At 44.4% G+C, this 21,452-nt stretch overlaps 2 protein-coding genes and 1 non-coding gene across 3 annotated transcripts; all 3 read left to right on the top strand.

Annotated features, from left to right (window-relative positions):
• Positions 1–2,756: 2,756 nt before the first annotated feature.
• On the top strand, positions 2,757–8,802 carry cfap418 (cilia and flagella associated protein 418). Its single transcript, XM_030370442.1, has 7 exons — positions 2,757–2,894; positions 3,025–3,228; positions 3,488–3,560; positions 3,751–3,815; positions 4,344–4,409; positions 4,632–4,727; positions 7,793–8,802. The coding sequence occupies exons 2-7, from the start codon at positions 3,095–3,097 to the stop codon at positions 7,950–7,952; spliced, it is 594 nt and encodes a 197-aa protein (XP_030226302.1). The 5' UTR covers positions 2,757–2,894; positions 3,025–3,094; the 3' UTR covers positions 7,953–8,802.
• On the top strand, positions 2,765–2,846 carry trnas-aga (transfer RNA serine (anticodon AGA)). Its single transcript has one exon. It is a non-coding gene; the product is annotated as a tRNA-Ser (tRNA).
• A 3,107-nt stretch (positions 8,803–11,909) lies between the features above and the next one.
• wdr73 (WD repeat domain 73) lies at positions 11,910–17,948 on the top strand. Its single transcript, XM_030370441.1, has 9 exons — positions 11,910–12,043; positions 12,392–12,459; positions 12,647–12,732; positions 12,910–12,998; positions 13,154–13,221; positions 14,519–14,698; positions 14,907–15,281; positions 16,383–16,627; positions 17,409–17,948. Exons 1-8 carry the CDS (start codon positions 11,982–11,984, stop codon positions 16,616–16,618), a joined length of 1,164 nt encoding a protein of 387 aa, XP_030226301.1. The 5' UTR covers positions 11,910–11,981; the 3' UTR covers positions 16,619–16,627; positions 17,409–17,948.
• Positions 17,949–21,452: the final 3,504 nt, after the last annotated feature.

The raw sequence follows: 21,452 nt of genomic DNA, 5'->3' as shown, positions 1-21,452 counted from the left end.
AATTAGTCAATTGCATTTCTAATATGTCTTATCTGAGGATCTGTTGATTTGTTTATAATGTTGAATAAATAAATGCCATGCTTTGTTGTTGAATGTGTTCGGTGAATATCATCGGATCATTGATTTGTGTGAAATCATGAATGAAGGCATTCTGTGCTGCTTAGTTTTTTCTAATAAAATAAATAAATAAATGTATTAATAAATCATTATAGAAATCATGCATTTCTTTGGAACTAATAAAGAAATGACTCTGAAATCTTGGTTGGACTCTGCTCTTGTCTGTTTTGTCTGATCGAGGCACAATAATAATATAATTGTAGTGCGTATATACTGTGATTGTAGCCTAATTGAAGAGTGTGCGTCTAACCTATTCTGACGGGTGCGAATTGTATAAATTATGATGGCAAGGCTGTACATGATCTGGGAAACTTGTTTGTTGCATTTGTTGCATGAATTTATAATGGACAAATGCATGTACATCGAGCTGCTTACCTACAAACGAGATGGCTCATATCCCCCAGGTATTTCGAAGGAGCAGAAATATATAATTCGAAGGCGCTCCGCCCGTTTCATACTAGATGGTAAGCCATGGTAACGATATGCCTACCTCAAAAACAATTCCCTGATCTCCTGCTCTTATTAATGGCTTATCAGAAAAAAGGACGTGTTTCTTGTAGGCTACTGACAACAACCTTGTTTCAATAGGTGATACAATGTATTACATTTCGTCGAAAAATGAAATGGAGGTGCGCAAGAAAGCTGTGGTTGGCGCGGAGGAGGCCGATCAGATTTTCTTGGACTTTCATGACAGTGCTCATGGAGGCCACTGTGGAACCCAAAAAACCAAATATGCAGTCACCGCCAGGTTTTACTGGCCTGGAATGGGGATTGACTTGGATAAATGGGTAAATGGAATTATTTGATTGGAGTGTATAATATATTGAGCGTATCCATAGATTGTCTTGCTTCCTGGACTGCATTTCCCATGTCTGCTTTTGAACCATCAGGTTTCACAGTGTGCTAAATGCCAATACACCAGGCTCCCCATTAAAAAGGAGCCAGAATAAACTATGGCTGGACAAAAACGTAATACTTAAAACGTAATCTTTGTCCAGCCATAATAAATACATTATTTTGTCCTTGAATCGTATTCCTTTGCAAAGATTGACAATGAATGGTCTTACAAACACCTTCATGAATAATGCCTGTGTGTTATAGTTGTGTTGTGACTCTAAAATCAACGTAGCTGACTAGTAGACTACTGCCGCACAGCCTGGTGTGAGGTTTGTCCCATTTCGCTTTCCGTACAACCAGCTGTTTTCGAATTGCTTTTCTTCCTCAAGCACGTACGGTAACATAGCAACTACGCACGGCTCATCGGTAAATCAGCGTAAGGGGGAACAGGAACTGGGGGGGAACCAAATCGGGTGCCACACCGTTCATGTGCACTTGGGAAACAGCCGGTTGGGAATCTAAAAGTTATTCACAGCAGGGGGTTATTATCCGATAAAAAAACCGTCAGAACCAACCAGAACTTGGTATAATCAGTTTCAAGTTTGCATGCCTTTTTCTCCTTGATGCCTTTCACCTACTATACTTTTGTATTTATTTATGAGAAGCACATACAGTATTGCCACAGTATGGAAGGAAACACTTCCCCTTATCTAGATCTGTTTTTCCAGTACACAACGTTCAAAACTGAGCAAAGTTTTCGATGTCAATAGAAAACTTGACATCAACCATATGATGGTTGATTCTTTACTATTGACTAAAAAGTTCATGTTCCGCCTCATGTTCCGTCACTAGTAAACCATACGTCACTAACAGGGCTCTGTTATTAGATTAATAAAATTTGGCCCGAGTTGCCGAACGGAAGTAGAATCATAACAGCGTCATGAGGTGTCTTTCACGCAAACTTTCCAACGTCGTGAAAATGTTTTCCCCATTCCAGGGTTGTGAACGCACTATATCGCCAGGATATATTTAAAAGTGTGTATATTTGATTTGAAATAGTGCTGTGGAAACCTGGCGTAATATGGTCCCCGTTGCCTACCTTCTACTTGATGCTAACCAGAGCTAATGCACTATTGCACGTTGCTCCAGATGCCTAGCCAATTTCGGTACATGTCATTTGTTTCTAGGGTACTTATTTTTTCTAAAACTTACCGAATATTAAACACGTAGTGACCACTCTGAAGGTACCCGTCTTCATAGCTTTTCCTGTTTTCATTTTTTGTCCGTCACAGCCGAGTCAATCTGGTACCCCAACACCTGCACGCCGGTCGGTCAACATGTGGTTGGTGTGTTGATTCGTCTGAGAACATCCGTACATACACATAATGGTGACCTCATATATAGGCGGGACATTTGTAGTGTATTGTAAAAGATAATCTGAAGGCAGTACAAATTGCTAGATGCGTATAATTATTTGCTTTGCGGCAATGATATATACAATCCCATGACTTGGTAGAAGATGTTTGTATGCTACACGCTCCGTTAACAGTAATGGAGCGTGTAGCGTGTAACCATGACAACATCAGACAATACGTTACAACTTTCGCCAGTAGATGGCATCGGTGGACCATTAACAACCTTAAAACGTTAATTTGTGTTGGCAGGGGAAACAAATGAAACAGAACACTCATCCTGTATTCTGACAATGATTCGCGCAATTGGATCAAAACAAAACCATTTGTTTTTTATGCTTATTGAGAAATGTCTCTAAAATGTATTTAAAGTGACTAACTAGCTTACAGTGCACCGAGTTGTCGTGGCCGAGTGGTTAAGGCGATGGACTAGAAATCCATTGGGATCTTCCCGCGCAGGTTCGAATCCTGCCGACAACGAATCTCGTTTTGGTCTTTACACAAATTATCAACTCGCAGATAACTCACGTAATAACTTTGATTCATAATAAGATAATATATTTAACCGAATACACTATGCAGCCTCGTATTGTACCCAATAGTTCAGATTACGCCACCGTAACCATGTACATGTTTTTCAATCCACTTTGTTTCTTAGTAACAGGCGTCTTGAGCGTCCAGGACGGAGGCTGTTAGCAAGCTAGCCTAGAGAACAGTCATCGCTCAGTATGGATGACGACCTAGACGAACTGCTTGATGAAGTTGAAAAAAAGTTTTTCTACAGCGATTCAACACGATCTGAAAGTCGGACCGATTCAACCAATACTCCAAAATACCCGAGAGAAAAGGATAATAAACGCAGGTAGGCCTGCTACTTTGGATAGCAATCATGCTAACAGTGTTAGCTTACCGACGTGACCGTGGTAGACGCTCAATTTAACGTCAGGGTTTAAAATGGCAAGCTTTTTTGTAGTGTTGAATAATAATGACACACTTCCTTGACTTGTTTTGCGCATATTTTGTACAAGAAGGCTGGCTTGTTTGCCCCAGCAACAGGATAAGCCTAGGATATGTACATATTGCATCCTTTCTAAACGCTTGGCCTGTCAACATCAAACCAGTGACCCAGAAGACATCGATGCCCTCCTGGAAGAGTTATTAGATGAAGACTATGATGGTTCGACGCCTGTAGAGGTGATTGTATATTGGTTTTATTGGGCATGCATACTGTAGTTCAGTGGACATAACACCATCTTTAGCCAATAGACCAATCACATACTTTTCGGGGGGGGGGGGGGAAAGTACCTACAAACAATATGCCTACTCAAAGAGATGAGATAGGCCCCGTTTGGAAAACATGTGTGCTTAATTGCCTTATTTCCAGACTGAACCGATCCCCAAAGGAAGCAAGGTAGAGGGGAAATCCTTGAGTCAATCGGAAGATAAAAAGTAAGTAGACTTGAAGTAACGGGGGATTAGAAGTACGGAATTCACACCCTAAATCGCAATTTTCTACAAATTCATTGCAGCCTTTCGGTTATCAATTTTTCGGCTGCTTTGTATAAGATGGCTTGTGCATATACACAATGTAATTAGACTAAAATAATATTGATATTCGATTTCTGTGGACTCTTATGAAAATTTCAAGACCCAACATGATATCCACAACGAAGATAAAGTAAGAATGCACCAAGGGAGGGGGAGGGTGAGGGGGGCTTTTTTGACCTAAGACACTAGAATATATTTGATCTATATTCACTAAACATATTTATTCCACCAAATGGTTGACATTGAATGACAATCCTGAGATTCTCAGCTTTCAAACTGTGTATGACGTGACTATATCACTTATCCGATGCCGAAAATTGACCCAGCATGTTGGGAGGAAGGGGTGGTGTAACTAAAACTTGCCCGCCGGCGGGATTTGACGATTGTTTCACAAAAAGAAAATATATATGTTTTTTATTTGACATGCAGATGCCGTCCTGTTTTCCTCGGTGGAACCTCGATCCCTAATGGTGTTGGAACTTTGTTGTCACAGAGGTGCTTCAATTAGCTTTTCGTTTGATATATTTTGTATTCTTCTCCGCTTTCGTTACCTGTGTTAGAGGACCGGAGATGTTGATGTCATTGGATAACAAACGCTTTACACTATAAGGAAAACATTATAAGATCAATAAAGACTGTGTCGAAAAAGGTGTCCTGCTTAATGTTTTTTCACTCGAAACCGACTATTAACAGTTGACCTCTAACCCTGGCCAACAGGTCGTGTGACCAGTTGAGGTGTACATCCTGTGACTTCCGGGTCCTGATGTTTGAAGACCAGGAATGGGACTCCTCCTGTGACTATCTATTCCTCAGGTGAGGACAGCAGAGATGTAAGAGTTATACGATTGAGACATGTTGCCTAGGGCTGGCCCAAATACATAATTTCAAGATTTGAATATCTAACGTTTTCAGATCGAATATAAGACTTCTGCGAAATAAGAAAAGAAAAAAATAATACGCACACATTCATATGAGCAGCTTGCCCCCTACCTGAATCGGAGCCAGGGGAGACCGCTGTTGCAGAATCTCCTTTTTATCAACTGATTGTTTTTACTTTCTACAGTGTTATTTTAATAACCCAAAAAACACAACTACAATATCGAGTAAGATTGTTGCATGGACGCTAGGGATGGGCCGATAGTCGATTCTATCGACTATCGACGATAGATGGATTCCATCGTCGATCGTCTCAAGTTGCCGATAAAAAGGCGATCATTTTTTTAAATAATTATTATTATTTATTTATTTTCGAAAAACAGCGCTGTGGTAGCTATTTTTACAACTTAAAAGCCCCGCAAATTGTAATTGAAATTAACTGGCACAGGTGGAAAACATACTATGTAGCGCTGACTGCCGTATTCACTCACTGCTGCGAGAGGAGAGGGGAGGGGCTCGAAACCTACCGGTCTGCTCGCACGGCAAAATGACATCACACCCCGCTGCAACATTTCCGGGTCACAGCTGTGGTACATGAGCTGTGTTCGAAATCGTTCCCTATTCACTCACTCACTATTCCCTATAGTGTTCATGATATAGTGCACTACACATGGAACGGACAAACGAGAATTCGGACACTACGCTGAACATTTCTAAACGTCATTTGCGTCAGTAAATACGCCGGGTATTTGTGTGACGCAGACAGATGCGCCCACATCATGTAAACAAACCGGGCACTCTCGAGGAAAGCTGGAGGTTGTATTGATGTTGAATGTTACATTTCCTTGAACAAGGTTTTTCTTATTAATTTTGAATGTTAAATTTTCTATGTTAAATCCCAAATAAATTGTTGACATTTCTAAACGAAAGCCGGAGACTCCATCATTAAATGTATTTGTTTTCGCGGTTATTCAGCTTATTTTTCTCCTCTGGAAAAACACGACTGCATTGCATTGTGGTATACGGGAGTAACACGTAGGGAACATCATATGTACACTCAAATTTTGGGTATTTTAAGTGCACAATATAGGGCATGAAATTAACCAGTGAGAATTCGAACAACACCACAAAATGGCGAGCACCATATATAGTGAACTATATCCGTGATAGGGAACGATTTCGAACACAGCTACGAGCTGTGTGTCATCATGACGGCGCCGCCGGCACCGACGTATCGAAACTTAAATCAGCGGAGGCTCACGCTGGTTCAAGGGGAAGACCATCCTTATCGTTCTATTGTGGGTAATGGCTCACCATAAAAGAAAAATCATTGCTACGTCTTCTATTCATGTTTTATCAAATAACCATCCCGTTATTATATGTAGGTAGAGCTTTTGGGTTTCGTTTGAACTCCTTTAAAGATTAAAATAGCTGCTGAAAGAGTTCATTATCAAAACCCTTCTAAAAGCATTAAACCTAATAGCCGAATCTAAAACTCAAGAAGGGTAATTTGGTCATCATGTTTGGCCAATGTGATGATGGCTGCACTAAGCTCTAAAGATACATGTCTCGTGGCTTTACGTTGATTTCTTTTTATGTTATCCCTGGGATAGCACTAGAATATACTGATTTTTTTTGCATAACCATGTACATGTGATTCAAAAATGAATATTAGAACAAATTATGAAAGAAAAAAATAACAGACATAACATTGACCACTTGCCTATTTCGGGTTTTATAGCCTTCTGAAAAATTGGATTGATTTGTTTAAGAGACATTTAATATACTTGGGTCGGAACCCACACAAAGATATCCGCCATGATGATTTTAGTTTGACGTTGAATATTTCCTTTTATGCTTCCTAATCTGAACAGCTCATTGAGAGACGTTTTATTTCAGATTACCGTAGTATTGTTTACAATGTTTCTAACCCTTGAAATTATGAAGAAAATGTGTTGTGTATCAACATCAGCGATCTAATAGTGTGAAATATTGTCCAATGTCATGTCTTGACGCCAAGACTGGACATTGGACAATATTATAATACCAATAAACTATTTCAAACTATTTGGTTTTGAAAGAGAATATCGTCAAACTAAAATTACACCGGTGCGCTTGAACCTAAAGGCCTGATTCCACCGGACGCGTTACGGCAGCATTATGGCTGCGGCACGTCTTGGCCGCGGTCACCGCAGCAGATAGGTTCCACTCTAATCAATGAGACCATTTCCACCGGGCGCGGCTGCGGAACGTCTCAGCAGCGTCCCAGGAGCGGCTCGCCGTGCCGCAGCGCTATCATTCCGTATCATTTCTATTTTTGCCACAAGCCGTTTCTGAACCGCGTCAATTTCAACAGAGCAGATCAAGTAGGGCAGGAAGTGAAAAAGTAAAAGCCATAGAGCATCCGGTCAATTTTCACAATAAAACGCAGCACTCAGCTCATGTAGCCTATCACAATTCACATCAACATTATTACGTCATGACCGGTGGCACCAGGTAAGCAGTCAATCAATCAGAGGGTCGGCAACATGGACGACGAGAGACTCATTGTCGAAGTTCAGCAACATGAAGTCATTTATGTACCAAATCATCCTTTTTATAAGGGCAATGGCCGGAAGAACAAAGCGAGGCATTTAATTGCAGTCGTTTTGGGAGTGGAAGTTGAGTACATTAGGATTATCGCGTGAATGCGGCTGGCTCACAAGGCAGCGTAGCGCTGCCGTAACGCGCCCGGTGGAAATGCAAGCAGGGCAGAGTCGCAGCCGTTCCGTGCCGCAGCTGCGCGGCCTTAATGCGGCCGTAACGCGTGCGGTGGAATCCCGCCGTAAGCCTTCAAAAAACGCTCTTTAACGTGAAGGTTCCTGCAGATTAACCTCGAAGTGTGTGTGTGTGTGTGTGTGTGTGTGTGTGTGTGTGTGTGTGTGTGTGTGTGTGTGTGTGTGTGTGTGTGTGTGTGTGTGTGTGTGTGTGTGTGTGTGTGTGTGTGTGTGTGTGTTCTCCAGGAACAATATGCCAGATGGGGAGAGACTGCGAGCAAAGCTGAGGAGGAGCAAAGGGAAACGGGCCTACGCTTGCCAGTGCAGCTGGTTCTCTGCTCGAGACCTGGCCGACCTCGGCCAGCAGCCTCAGCTCAGATGGGTGTGTGGTAAACATCCAGCATGAAAGGGGTTGAGAGCTACCCAAATGGAGAATTTGAGGCCTATTCCGTAGTTGCATTCAGCCCTGTCCCTTTTGGTTTAGATATATCGGGCAATTCTTGGAAGGTTCTTGGTCATTCAGTGTTTTGAGATCCAGTCCGTGATGGAATGGTTTCCACGTTTCCCTAATTCAAAACTCTCCTGTTTCCATTCACGTCCAGCTAATCGATTCCATAATTCTGTGTTGCAACTGTAGCATAAACGTCAAATATTTGGATACCTATATGAAAAGCTCACCCCCATTGCACACTATTGACGAGCTCCCTGTTTATCTGCTGCCGTTTACTTTGTCCCGGGAACAGGTGATGGTTCAATTCACTTAATGCAATTGCATTGTGAGTAAATTGCTGCATGATTGGGGATTACATTTGAATAACGGTGAGTCGTGGACAGACAATGTATTCTGTCAGAGGGCTCTGTTCCCTGCTTCCATATACCCCAAAGTGTGTAGTTCGCTGCTTGGCCACTAAGAGTCTAGGGATATTCAATAAGGGAAGGAACCAACAGAGCTAAATATGGCTGCACCTAGATTATAGAATCTTCTAAGGGATAAGGATGGTAGAAACTGGAATCTTCTGGTCTCGGAGTAAAGTATCTATCCTTGAGCACTATCCCTGGTGGTAGTCTATGGGCCCTTCTAGCCGATACCATATCAGGAAGTTATGGGAATATTGTCCCAAAGAGAGCTGTATATATATTTACTATTTTTATTAAATCTTATACAATTTGATTATTTCTTATCCGTCTTGTTTGTACATAGTTCAAGGATCATGTATTTAACAAGGAAAGCATTAAAAAATGTCTTGTTTTGAAAAGATGTGTCACAGTACAGCACGTCTGTTCCAGTAGATCAGAAACGACTGAACTATCTGATTGAGGGTGGGAGGGGGTCGTACGTGTTTTATGGATCTCTAAGAGGTCACACAGTTGGAAAAAAACTGCTCACTTGGTCTCAGTGGACTGTAGGTGGCGCCCCAAACCTTTCAAAATTCTCCACCAATTCGGAGGCAACCGTACCTGCCTCCGGGAAGGAGGATTGACTGAGCCCACTTGGTCAAATAAGTAAAATAATACTGGTGCCGATTATATGGGCGCTGGGCCAAGCAAACACATCCCATTCAAAGGGACCCAAGGTCACTGAAGGCTGTAGAGGGTCTCAGGGCAGGGCCCCCTATTTTTCAGGCTGCAAAGACATATGCCCGGGACAGTTCCTTGATGTCCTTACTCCAACCAGGCTAGAAATATGGTGAGGCTGCTCACTGGAAAGCCAACGGGCAACCTAGTCCAGCTCTATATCTAGGTCCAGCCGCAACCTGGCTCTGGTCCAGCCCCTCCCCAACTCCCTCATGCATACAACTTGGTCGAGCAAGTCCAAGTTGCATTTTTTCTACAGCCCTGGACGGCAAGCTCTGTCTGGGCAGCGGTTGACTGCGGTGTCCGAGAGAGTGTTAAGCTTATATTGTAACGCAATGGTGTATAGTGATGTCCTGATTTGTGGAGCTCATTCTGAACAGCCATTGATTTATGATGATCGCTACCGAGAGAGGATTAGGCCTCCTGGACACGTATACTGTGTATCTGTATGACTCACAATGAGCAGAGTTTTATTTTTTGGTTTATCTCTGAGTGAGGGTCAAGCTTCTCAGCATAATGCCACGCATTTCATGTACAACGTCGCTCATTATAAAACTAATCCACAACAACAGTACTAAAACTATGACAAATTTGCCATGGGTTTTACTACCTCCTGCTTGCAAGAACTTTCAGAACTCTACTCTCTACTATGACAAAAAGATGAGGAGAATACCCACAGGGAGGGAGGGAGTGGATAACCAGTTCACCTAATGTGGAGGGATGACAACAGGTGTGGGTCTGATGGTGAGGTTTGGTCTGTTCCAGAGGAAGTATAGATTTTTTTTTATCATAAATGTCATAGCTATGACCTCCATTCATGTGATTTGCAATACACTTGTTTGAGTGGATCCTTGAGATGGGGGTTGTGGGGAGGAAAGCTTTGAAGTCTGAAACACACGTGCCTAGGGAAGACTGGGGTAATCATTGATATTTGGGGCATATTTAATAACCTGCATGGGAAAAGGGGTTTGATGGTAAAACCCCAAAGGTGACAGGAAGCGCCAGTTCAGAGGGAATGGCCGCAGGCGTTTCGTCTTTGTTTCTTCAACAACAAGAACATGAACAAGCGCTTCTCTGACTACACTGGGGCCTTTGGACGTTCCTGCTACGCATGCTGATGAAGTGTGTGTGTGTGTGTGTGTGTGTGGGGGGGGGGGGGGGGGTGGGTTTGTGGTGTATACTAAGAGTGCATTGCTGTGGGTTAGGAGGAGATGAAAGCATGGACAAGAGACAAGAACAGTAAGTGGGGACTTTCAAGGTGTTTTGTTTAGTTTTGGAATAAAATGTAAACTGAAACTGGTTGTTTCATCCAAAATTAAATAATTATATCTGAAGGGGGGGTGGAAATCTAAAGGACAATCATCTTTATAGACAGAGGCTTTTTATGAACATTGATGAACAGAACAGATGCATATACAAAAATATGATTGGCTATCACAATCTGTACCCAGCTCTATAATAATGATTACCGGAAGCTAATGACATTGCATTGTTGAAATGTCAGTGCTAGCTATCAATGCAGTGGTGAATACAAAGGACTTTAGCTCCAATAAAGAATAGCATCACTGTGTTCAGCCTCTGCCCAAAACCAATCAAATGATTCCCTCCCTCTAGCTCACCTCATTTTGTTTTCTCATCTCATCTCGAAGTCAGCCATGAGGAATATTTAATTCCTCATGGCTATATATATATTCAATCTAAAATATTTAAACTGATCATAACAGAATTTTAGCACATCTTTTTTGAAGTGCAATGCACATCTCAACTATGTCACATCCCATTCTATCCAGCATGTCCATTTTGGGCATAGGAAATCCTTATTTCCCTTTTTGATATGCTTCCTTTTCCCCTGGATTCAACAAAGAAAGGTTTTTTAGGCGATACAGATGTAGACAATGGAAAAAAAGAGGCATCATACCAAACCATTGTTGTACAATATTATACTTACAATGTGTGTGTCAGTTTGTACCTAGGTAATACAATTATGGCAGTCAAATTCTGATAACACAATATACCTTTAAAAAATCGATCATGCATGATATTAAAGGTTGCCTATAAAAAGTGGGCAAAAGTAACAATGAATAAATAAATAACGTTGGACTGATTGCATATTTTGACATGAAAACAATATGTCTATTTCACAAATCTCCGTAATTTGCGGAGACACGTCCCTAGTTTATTTCCCGTTTCTCATTGGCTACTAATTGTTATAGTTAGCTACATTAGCCTCTTTGGCAAACCAGCTCGAAAACAAACAACACAACTTTACATTGTATTGCACGCACAGCAAGACCGTACAATGCATAAATTGGTGACCGGCATAAAGTAGTCATGTAATCAAGTGTGTAAAATCATTTAAAATCTACATTAAAATTACCAATGTGACACAAATACAAAGAAATTAAATCTCTTTACAGGCGCAGCCATTTTTGTTGACGAGTCTACATTCGGCCTCACTGAAGTCGCTCTACTTTCAAAGCGACGAGATACTACGACCAAAATGGGGCGTGCCTCAGTGAAATGCCGCAAGAAAGCTGGGATATTTGCGACTTACAATTTTCACGTACCGGCTTACCATCCAAATGGATTACAGCATCATTGTGGGACTGGCTCGTAGTGGCTCTAATTCTGCACCAAGGCTGAATTTCTTGAACGTCTTAAAAATAATGTGTTAGGGGCCCCCTAACACCTATATAAAAGCATCCATAAAGTAGCATGCCATGGGTCCTTTAAGGAAGTAACTTGCATCCCTGTAGCTGACGATAGAGGGCAGTATAAACTTTATATCGGAGTGTACATCCCTGGGAAAAAAAACAGAGGAAGAAGCAGTTGGCGGCGTAGAAACAAAACATCGTCCTTAATGGATATCTGGGATGTAAAGGACGATGAGTTTGATGACTGGCTCATTGAGTCGCTGAAAACGTGAGATATATTCATTTCCCAACGGTCGCCCTTTGTGATAAACTTGAAGCTATACCCCACTACACTACACTACACTACATTACACTACACAGAAGTCAAAACAATGTTTACCTCATTCAAATTAAAGTATTGGCTGTAGACCCCTGATCTAAGGGCAGAATATACTTTCGATACATGTTTGTTATGTTACGATGAGTTACGAGCAGCAGTAGGACGAGCACTCCGCCCCTGCGGAGAGAAGTTTCAACAGCGCAATGCACGCGCCATGAAAGCGAATTTGAGGAAGTATACTTGATCGGTGTGCAAGCGCAATGTCACCTGTCAACGTCACGTGTGGTTTTACTTCAGGTACAAGGATCTGTATGTCTACCAGCTGGACCATCCCACGAGAGTCCTAGAGTGGACCTCAGGAAAAAGTAAGACCATTTGATGTTAGATCATTTGTACTGAGTAGAGTAATCCTATTGCATAGCCTATGTTAGATTAACTTTCCTATGGCCTATTGCAATACAGTAGTAAAAGGCACATCATTGTTTTATATAGATGTTAAAAGATTACTTTGAAAATACTGACTCAAAATATGACTTTGATTTTATGCTGCAGCTATATGTGTAGCAGGATTCGGACCAGATCGAAATGAAATTTTGGAACTGCACTTACCACCAAAGCTCTTTGCTGACGAAAATAAGGTAACTTTAAGTACCGCCTGAGCCTTCTAGCCATTCCTTCAATCCTATCTTAGCTATTCCACAGACGCATTTGGTCTACCTAGTGAAAGAGTTCATAAAATGTTACCCAAGCTAAAGTGTATGTACTCGTGTGCTTACATGCTGGCCTGTGTTTGCTTTGTGTTGTGATGGTTTTAGGGTCTCTGTGCAGAACGGGATTTTAAAGTAGTGCATGGCGGTTTCAGCGACGGCCCCGTTCACCGTCTCCGACACATTCAAGGAACACGGTACCATTTCAGGGCTGAAAATGAATGAGGCTATTTATAGTGAAGAAAGCATGCAAAAATATTCTAATGTGTGTAATGGTTCTTGACAATTGCATCTCGGTTGTCCTTGATCTTTGATTGCAGTCTAACGTGGTATACCTGACTTCCCTTATAAGGTGTGTGGTAACTAACAATGGGCGGAGCTCCAGTCTACAGGTGTGGGATGTCGGGGACGATGAGAGCGGTGAGGACTGTGTGTGTGTGTGTGTGTGTGTGTGTGCGTGTGTGTGTGTGCGCTTCCTTATCTCCAAGATGTTCATGCAAATAAATGTCTTTGAAGTCACTATCCATTGCACAATGAGGATATGCATGCTGATTCTGAGGAAAGCCCTCGCATTTGCAGTATTATATGAATGTTACAAACTAGTTGTCGGTGGCAACCTTCCCATCCGGCATGCAAATCAGCAGCAGCACTGTTTGTGACGCGATTTCCATCCCCTAGCAGTAGATATTCTACTAGAGAGTGAATGGCAGAGCCACCGCAACAATAGCCCTCTTCAACTCATTTCCCTGTGTTGCAGCATACAGATTTTATATGCCATAAATGCTGCCATAGAGAATGAAAGAGATCTATGAAATGGCCACTTTAACCTCACCAGATTGGTTGTTACAAAGAACCATCTGGGAAGTGGTCCTTAGAAACCATGAAAAACAGAGGCATTTTAAAAGAATACTTGTGGTGAGATGAAGCATCTGTCAGTATCACTGTCTATTGTGTACGCTGTAGATCACTCATAGGGCACTGATTGATCTGAGTGTGGTTCGACTTCAAACGCATAACCTGAAGCCTGGCAAGATGGATTTTCTAGTGATCACGGTCTTGCGAATCCAGCTGCCTTGCGAGGTAAACGTTAACCACTCCAGATGGAACAAAACGGCTACTTCAAAAAACACCAACAAAGTACCAATCAAAACAACTCAGGGGAGCGTTGTCCAAGTTCCCTCACTCCCTGCTGAAAGCTTCTACGGGTTTCCATCCCCAATGTCCGTAGCTCAATCTGCAGGCATCCTCCTAGCTTCTCCCTCATGTCCTCCTCCTAGCCTCTCCCTCATGTCATCCTCCTAGCTTCTCCCTCATGTCATCCTCCTAGCCTCTCCCTCATGTCATCCTCCTAGCTTCTCCCTCATGTCATCCTCCTAGCTTCTCCCTCATGTCATCCTCCTAGCCTCTCCCTCATGTCATCCTCCTAGCTTCTCCCTCATGTCATCCTCCTAGCCTCTCCCTCATGTCATCCTCCTAGCTTCTCCCTCATGTCATCCTCCTAGCTTCTCCCTCATGTCATCCTCCTAGCCTCTCCCTCATGTCATCCTCCTAGCTTCTCCCTCATGTCATCCTCCTAGCCTCTCCCTCATGTCATCCTCCTAGCTTCTCCCTCATGTCATCCTCCTAGCTTCTCCCTCATGTCATCCTCCTAGCTTCTCCCTCATGTCATCTGACTTCCCAACGTCATGTTAACCCCCCCCCTCTGTGTCCCCCTCAGACGTGTTCAGGAGAACCAGCAGCATCGAGGGGGCCGCCCCTCTTGCAGGGCAGGCAGCAGGGGAGCGGGGGAGCCAGGTGGCAGCCGGCCCGTCCCCACAGCCCTGCGTCCTCCACGGGGCCCTGCTGGGCCACGTCCAGCTCAGCCAGCTGGCCTCCGGGGACACCTGCTACACGCTAGGTGAGGAGGAGGCTGTCCGGAGAGCCAGGGTCCGCCCGGGCCCGCTGGTCCTAACGACCGGCGGTGGGAGACGGAGACGGTGGAATGTTTTTGTTCCTGTGGATCAGATACTCCTCTCGGTGTCAGATACAATCAGGGGCTGTTTTTGAATAGTTTAAATAATTAAGTGTGTGTGTGTGTGTGTGTGTGCGCTCGCTCACTTGGGCAGAGACGGATTCCTCGGAGCCTCTGAGCGCCCTGCAGTTCGTCAGCCCCTGGGTGTTCCTGGCCTGCTGCCGCAACGGGAACCTCTTCGCCGTGGACACGCGCAGCCCCTCCCTCCCCCCGCCCACACCAGTACCGCCCCCGCCGGAGGCCTCCACGGACCCCGTCCACTGGGGCATGCACGCCACGGCCGGCGCCGACGTGGCCGGCTGCCGGGTGGCGAGGCTCTCGTCGGGGGCGGAGGTGGTGGTGTCGGATCTGAGGAACCCGGGCGGCCCCGCGCGCAGAGCCCTGCTGGAAGTCCCCGCCGACGGGTCGGCCGGGGACCACCTCAGGGTGTCCTGGGCCCCGGCGCTGGAGGACTGCCTGGCGGTGTCGGGTGAGGAACCACCCGACCGCAGGAGGATGAGTGGTGTCCTTCCGTAGCTTTCATCTTTTATCATGACCGTCAGAGATTGTGGTCACGGTCGAGATAAGGGAAAAGAGTGCTGCTTACGCTGCTGCTTTGGCCCGCTAATACTGCTACTGCTGCAATTAATGCAAATCCTCTGTTGTGATGAGGACACCACTTTAATCCAAACCAAAGAAGCTCCGAAAACACTTTCCCCCGTCTGACAAGCGTCAATTTGGGCTGCCTTATCTGCCTAATTGGGGCAGCTGTTTCCCGCTCAGAGCAGTTTGGGCGCCGGTCTGTGTCTTCAGTAGGTTAGGAGACTTAGACCCAGGGAGAAGAAACAGGTGTACAGTGGTGTTAGCCTTCATGTGTTCTGCGTGGAGAGAGACGGACAGCGATAGACAACAGCCTTCTGCTGAGGACGTTCTGCTACGTTAGCCCTAGTCCCGCAGTGAGTCATGGATTTCCTTTTCTCTTCTGGTTCCTTGAACCATGAATGACTATTGAGTGTTACCGTCACCATGGCAACTAGTAGCTCATGAAGTGTCAGACAGTGTCGCGCATTGCAACCGCACGCAGTAATAATAATAATAATAATGGATTGAATTTATGTAGCGCTTTTCTAGGCACTAAAAGACGATTTACAATGAAGGGGGGACCTCACAAACCACCACCAGTATGTAGCACCCACTTGGGTGATGCCCGGCAGCCAATCTGCGCCAGAACGCTCACCACACACCAGCTTGAGGTGGAGAGTGACGGTATTAATGAGTCAGCCAATTATACAGGAGGATGATTAGGGGGCCAGATTGAATGAGCCTGATTGGGCCAGGACACCGGGGAAACCCCTACTCTTTGCGGTAAGTGCCCTGGGATCTTTTATGACCTCAGTGAGTCAGGACCTCGGTTTTACGTCTCCTCCGATGGAGGAGACACTAATGATGACCTTGTTGTAATACTGTACAGGAGGACTCAGTGGGCACTCGTCATCCGCTGGCCCTGTTGTCAATGTTAGGGAGTGAGGGCTATGTGGTGACGCATAATATAAGTGTGTGTGTGCTTGTGGGCTGACATCTCCTCCAACAGGGTTTGACGGCGGCGTGCAGGTCTTCAGCGTGTCCACGTGGGGTCCGGAGGCGAGGGAACAGCGGGCTCTGTTCCAACACCGAGGGCACTCCGTCCTGCCGTCGGAGCGCTCGGCTCCGGTCCGCACCACCGCCCACGCCTGGCACCCAGACCGCCCGCGCACCCTCCTCTCGGCCGCCACGGACGGATCGGTCCACGTCTGGGACTGGGTCCACCCAGGGGCCGCCCAGGACTGAAGGGGAAAGGTATGGAACCCCCCCCGCCCCATCACATGTTGTTTGACTTCCTCATTCTAGCTGCTGAAGGGTACATTAGAGAGTAGCAAAGAGGAGTGAACAGAAAAAAGATCACAAGAGAGCAAGATTTTGATTCTTAACAACCAAAAGGAAGGTTTACTCACAGTCTGCTTCCTTCCTTTGTTTCTCCACCATTGAAAATGTTTGTACTTCACGCACCTGTGATAGATAGGAAAGGAAGGAAGGACTCTCCAAACCAATAAGGATAGTGAAGCCCTGATCAGTTCATCATAAGCCAGGAGCTGAATGGGCTCACACAGAGGCGGGCGCAGACTAGTGTAAACAGCTAGGCTCATGGAGTTCACGCACTAGTTGCTGATGGGTGGGTTGTCAGAGCAGGTAGTAGATGTTGGTACATCTTGCTCAAGGGTCCCCACGGACATTGGGGAATGTACCTAGCGACCTCTGGCTGGTTGTCGGCACACCGGAACTGTTACACTGTTCTGGCATTCTGCTGCCTGGACAATATGAATTCTGTTTTTTTTGTAGAACATGTTGTTCTCCTTGATTCAAACGACAGAATGTTCTATTACATAACAGGCACATAATAAGGCACATGGCTGTGGACATTGCAGATTGTGCTTGTGCATAATCTGTTATGCAAATGAATTGAGTCGAGTAAATAACAGTTCTGATCGTTTCTTTGTCCCACGAGGTTCAGTACTTTATTGCATATTGCATACGTTGAACTCTGTGACCAACGGTCTGTCCTGTTTTGTCGTTCCTGAAGATGGAGAACAGCAAATGGACTGGAACTGCAACTTGAAACACCCCCTCAACACAGTGAACTGCCAAACAAAGGAGCGTGTTTGGCTTGGAGGTCTGTCATCAGCTGTGGCCTTCAGCTGTCAGACAAATACTGCAGGACCGGAGAGGAACTGTCAGCTGGTGATGACAGATAAATCGGCTTATACCATTAAGTAGTTTACATTAAATACAGACCTACAAAAAACAAAAGGAGTCAGTGTCCGTGCTCTTCTCGATCTAGCTCCTCATTATTGAACGTGATTATGGGAAGGACTGTACACCCACTGCTGTGCCCACTCGCAGGGCGTTGATGGTTCAAACGCTGTGGAGAATTATGAGATGAGGTTCTGGAGTTGGTGTCTGGCTGCACTGTATTGGAGGTAGCTGAGGTTCGATGTAACTCCAACATCCTTATATCAGCACTATGTTTGTTGTAACATACGTACTATATCTTTAGTACAGAGTATGCACAGAGCAATCCAACCTTTAATAAATGAAAAATTAAATTAACATTTAAATAGTATATCTCGCATTTTGCATCATTTATATTTCTTATATACTAGTACAGGAAGGAAGATGTAATTACATGGTGTGATAAAATTGTTCATCGCTTGCATTACATCATCCAAAACTACACCAACTCAGGTACTTACTCTGTACTGGGCCTGACTGGAAAACCTCAGGAAAAGTCAGACTGGGCTTGTACCTCCTTTTATAGTTTGAAAGGGTTTGACACTTACGCACTCCATGTATACACTCTGTTTTAGGAAGAAATGGGCGAGAAAATGACAAACCTCCAGCTAAATTCTCTTATATTTGTGCAGTGTGAGCTGTCAGTGGGGGGAGTTATAAGGATCTGGTAAGGATGCCCACTCTGCGCCTCCCTAGGGAGATGTTCCAGGCACATCCAGCGTGGAAGACCCGGGACTAGGTGGAGAGACTATGTATCAACACTGGCCTGGAAACGCCTCTGGTTCCCCCCCTTCAGAGCTGGTCCATGTGGCCCGGGAAAGGGATGAATGGTGTCCCTTGCTAGAGCTGCTACCCCCGCGACCCGACCCCAGATAAGCGGTTGAAAATGAGGATGTGGATGAAGAAGGAGTTATGTCGATGGTTCTTGGAATACTGTGCTGCTACTGAGCTGATGGGCTCGACTTCACAGGAAATGACATCAGGTCAACACAAGCAAAATATTAGCCAGGTCTTCCTGTGACACTGCTTTACACCTCTGGTGTAAGTTCTTCACCGATCCACTGGGTTGTCCATGGGACTTACCGGGATTATGCTTTAGATTTGACAATATGGCTGTGAGCCCCCCAGATCCCAGAAGCAATGTTCTTCTATCAAATCCCAGAGGCAAAGGGTCTGTACCCCTCCTTTCTGTCAGCTGTTTCATTTCATATCTCGCCAAAGATAGCTGGAGGTCAACCATCGCCTTAGGCCTACGTACTTTTCTTATTTAATTGTACTCAATATTTTTTCAATTGAACTTTTCCTCTGTTGTTCAAGCAGTGTTGTATTTATCTGAACGTAAACCTATATTAGTGATTTTAAGTCATTTTAATATGCAAGCCAGCTTTTGGGCATCATGTTTAGAGATGGAACAGCATATATATATATATATATTCTGCAAATGCAAATATATTTTGATTGAATTGTTACTTAAAGCACAATGTGTGTGGAGGTCAAATTGTCTCCTATGGGATTCAGAGTGGGGAAATGTCCCCACTGCCGCACAACTCCCACATTTCCTTACATAAACAATTTGACTGCATAGGCCCTACTATTAGTTTATACTATAGATTATAGTAATGATGTTTTCAGAATATCATAATTTAGAGATATAAGCCCATGCAGGCCTTATAGAAATCCTCCCTCTGTTAATTGGCTTGCGGTTGCTGTTAATGGGTCCCTAGGGTCAGCCACTGCCCTGAGATTGGATGGTTTCATGCCTTGGCGCTGACACAACAGCCAATAAGATCATAGAATTCTGTTTGATAAACAGCGTTTACAGTAGGACTTCTGGCAAAATTAATGACTGTTTCTTGTATGTCCTGTGCAGCATCAGCACTGCTAGACCAAGGGGTTGGAGTCCGACTGGGGCCACCTGTCAGGAGTTGTGCTGTGCATCATTACTCAAGGATTCAAGGAGTTGTCACAACGAGATACCGATTGGCTCTCTCTAGCAGCAGTTAGTGTTAAAATGTCTAAATGACACAGAACTCAAAAAGACACAATAAGACAATGACAAATAAGACAATGTCACAAAGACAGAGACCAAATGAGAGAAATGGTTAAAAAATAAATAATTATATATATTTATATATATAGTGATATGTAGATCATTTTCTATCTACATATTACATACATAATATATATATAAATAGTGATATGTAGATTAAAAATTATCCCTGTACATTTTGTGTCCATCTAGTCCAGTGCATGTTCCTTATCAATATCCTTGTTTGAACATTCTCCACTGGTGTGATTCACGTATCTTGTTATAATTAGAATGTCTCTGTTAGTTGCACCTTGCATGCATTATATATTATTCCTATTTTAACCATGAGTGCCACTTTTCTGTGTACGTGCCTATTTTGCTTCAGTATTATTACTGTGATTATTTAGTCCTGAAGATAATGTACTCCTCACGCCGTGATATTCCCCCCCCCCCGGGGGGGTCTGGTCCCTGTAGGGGGGGGTCTGGTCCCTGTAGGGGGGTGGGGGGGGGGGGGGGGGTCTGGTCTCTATAGGGGAGGGGGGTCTGGTCCCTGTAGGGGGGGGGGGGGGGCTGGTCTCTGTAGGGGGGGGGGGGGGGGTCTGGTCTCTGTAGGGGGGGGGGGGGGGGGGGGGTCTGGTCCCTGTAGGGGAGGGGGGGGGGGGGGTCTGGTCTCTATAGGGGAGGGGGGTCTGGTCCCTGTAGGGGGGGGGGGGGGGTCTGGTCTCTGTAGGGGGGGGGGGGGGGGGGCTGTGGGTGTAACGTGGGTTAGTTTAATTACAGTCTCGGTTCATCATTATATTTAATTGGTTTTCTAGGTCTAGCCTTTTTTTAAATAAAGTGAACTTTATTTTCTTGGTGCATTAGCGCATCAAGAAAGTAATCGCCTTGACATGCAAATGTTGGGATTTAAGGATTACGGCGATGTTTAAGAGAGGAGATGACATATCTGTTGAGTATGTCAAGTAATTTCCGTAAACGTGTCGTAGGCTTTGTATGATGTAAACACAAATTTAATAGTGTACGGTGTGACCACGCAAACACACACACACACACACACACACACACACACACACACACACACACACACACACACACACACACACACACACACACACACACACACAGTGTTTTTGTTAATGTTTCTCTGTATTGAGCAGCGCCCTCCTAGGATCTGAGGTCATTTGGGACTCTGTAGGGGGGTTCCCCAGGACACAGAGTATTTAGATGATCTTTTGGGCACTCTGGCACCTATTTACATTCAAGTACATGTCTTTATCATTGAAAATAGAAATGTGTACCTCAAAAGCTGTATACTTTCCAGATTCATCATTAATTGTGATGTAAAAAATATCAGTAATTGTTAGTCATTTGTATTCGTACTGAGTAGAAGGTGAAAACTTCAAAACAGCTATCATTAAACATTTATTGATGCTGTAGTACCAGACTAGAGTAAATCTGTTACAATTCCGTCTCTCTCTGTCTCTGTCTCTCTCTGTCTCTCTCTCTCTCTCTCTCTCTCTCTCTCTCTCTCTCTCTCTCTCTCTCTCTCTCTCTCTCTCTCTCTCTCTCTCTCTCTCTCTCTCTCTCTCTCTCTCTGTCTCTGTGTCTCGTTCTCTCTCTGTATCTGTCTCTGTGTCTCTCTCTCTTTCTCTCTCTCTCTCTCTCTCTCTCTCTCTCTCTCTCTCTCTCTCTCTCTCTCTCTCTCTCTCTCTCTCTCTCTCTCTGTCTCTGTGTCTCGTTCTCTCTCTGTATCTGTCTCTGTGTCTCTCTCTCTTTCTCTCTCTCTCTCTCTCTCTCTCTCTCTCT

Source organism: Gadus morhua, chromosome 11, assembly GCF_902167405.1.
Source record: "Gadus morhua chromosome 11, gadMor3.0, whole genome shotgun sequence".
Classification (NCBI taxonomy): Eukaryota; Metazoa; Chordata; class Actinopteri; order Gadiformes; family Gadidae; genus Gadus; species Gadus morhua.
This window is presented reverse-complemented; position numbering and strand designations above follow the sequence as displayed.

What these genes read in the sequence shown, in the direction of transcription:
- cfap418 (XM_030370442.1), top strand. Translation starts at nt 3,095, where the DNA reads ATGGATGACGACCTAGACGAACTGCTTGATGAAGTTGAAAAAAAGTTT. An exon ending in GAAAAGGATAATAAACGCAG is followed by an intron (nt 3,229 to 3,487) that starts GTAGGCCTGCTA and finishes ACATCAAACCAG; the next exon opens with TGACCCAGAAGACATCGATG. An exon ending in AGTCAATCGGAAGATAAAAA is followed by an intron (nt 3,816 to 4,343) that starts GTAAGTAGACTT and finishes TTTGACATGCAG; the next exon opens with ATGCCGTCCTGTTTTCCTCG.
- wdr73 (XM_030370441.1), top strand. Translation starts at nt 11,982, where the DNA reads ATGGATATCTGGGATGTAAAGGACGATGAGTTTGATGACTGGCTCATT. An exon ending in CTCATTGAGTCGCTGAAAAC is followed by an intron (nt 12,044 to 12,391) that starts GTGAGATATATT and finishes GTTTTACTTCAG; the next exon opens with GTACAAGGATCTGTATGTCT. An exon ending in AGAGTGGACCTCAGGAAAAA is followed by an intron (nt 12,460 to 12,646) that starts GTAAGACCATTT and finishes TTTATGCTGCAG; the next exon opens with CTATATGTGTAGCAGGATTC.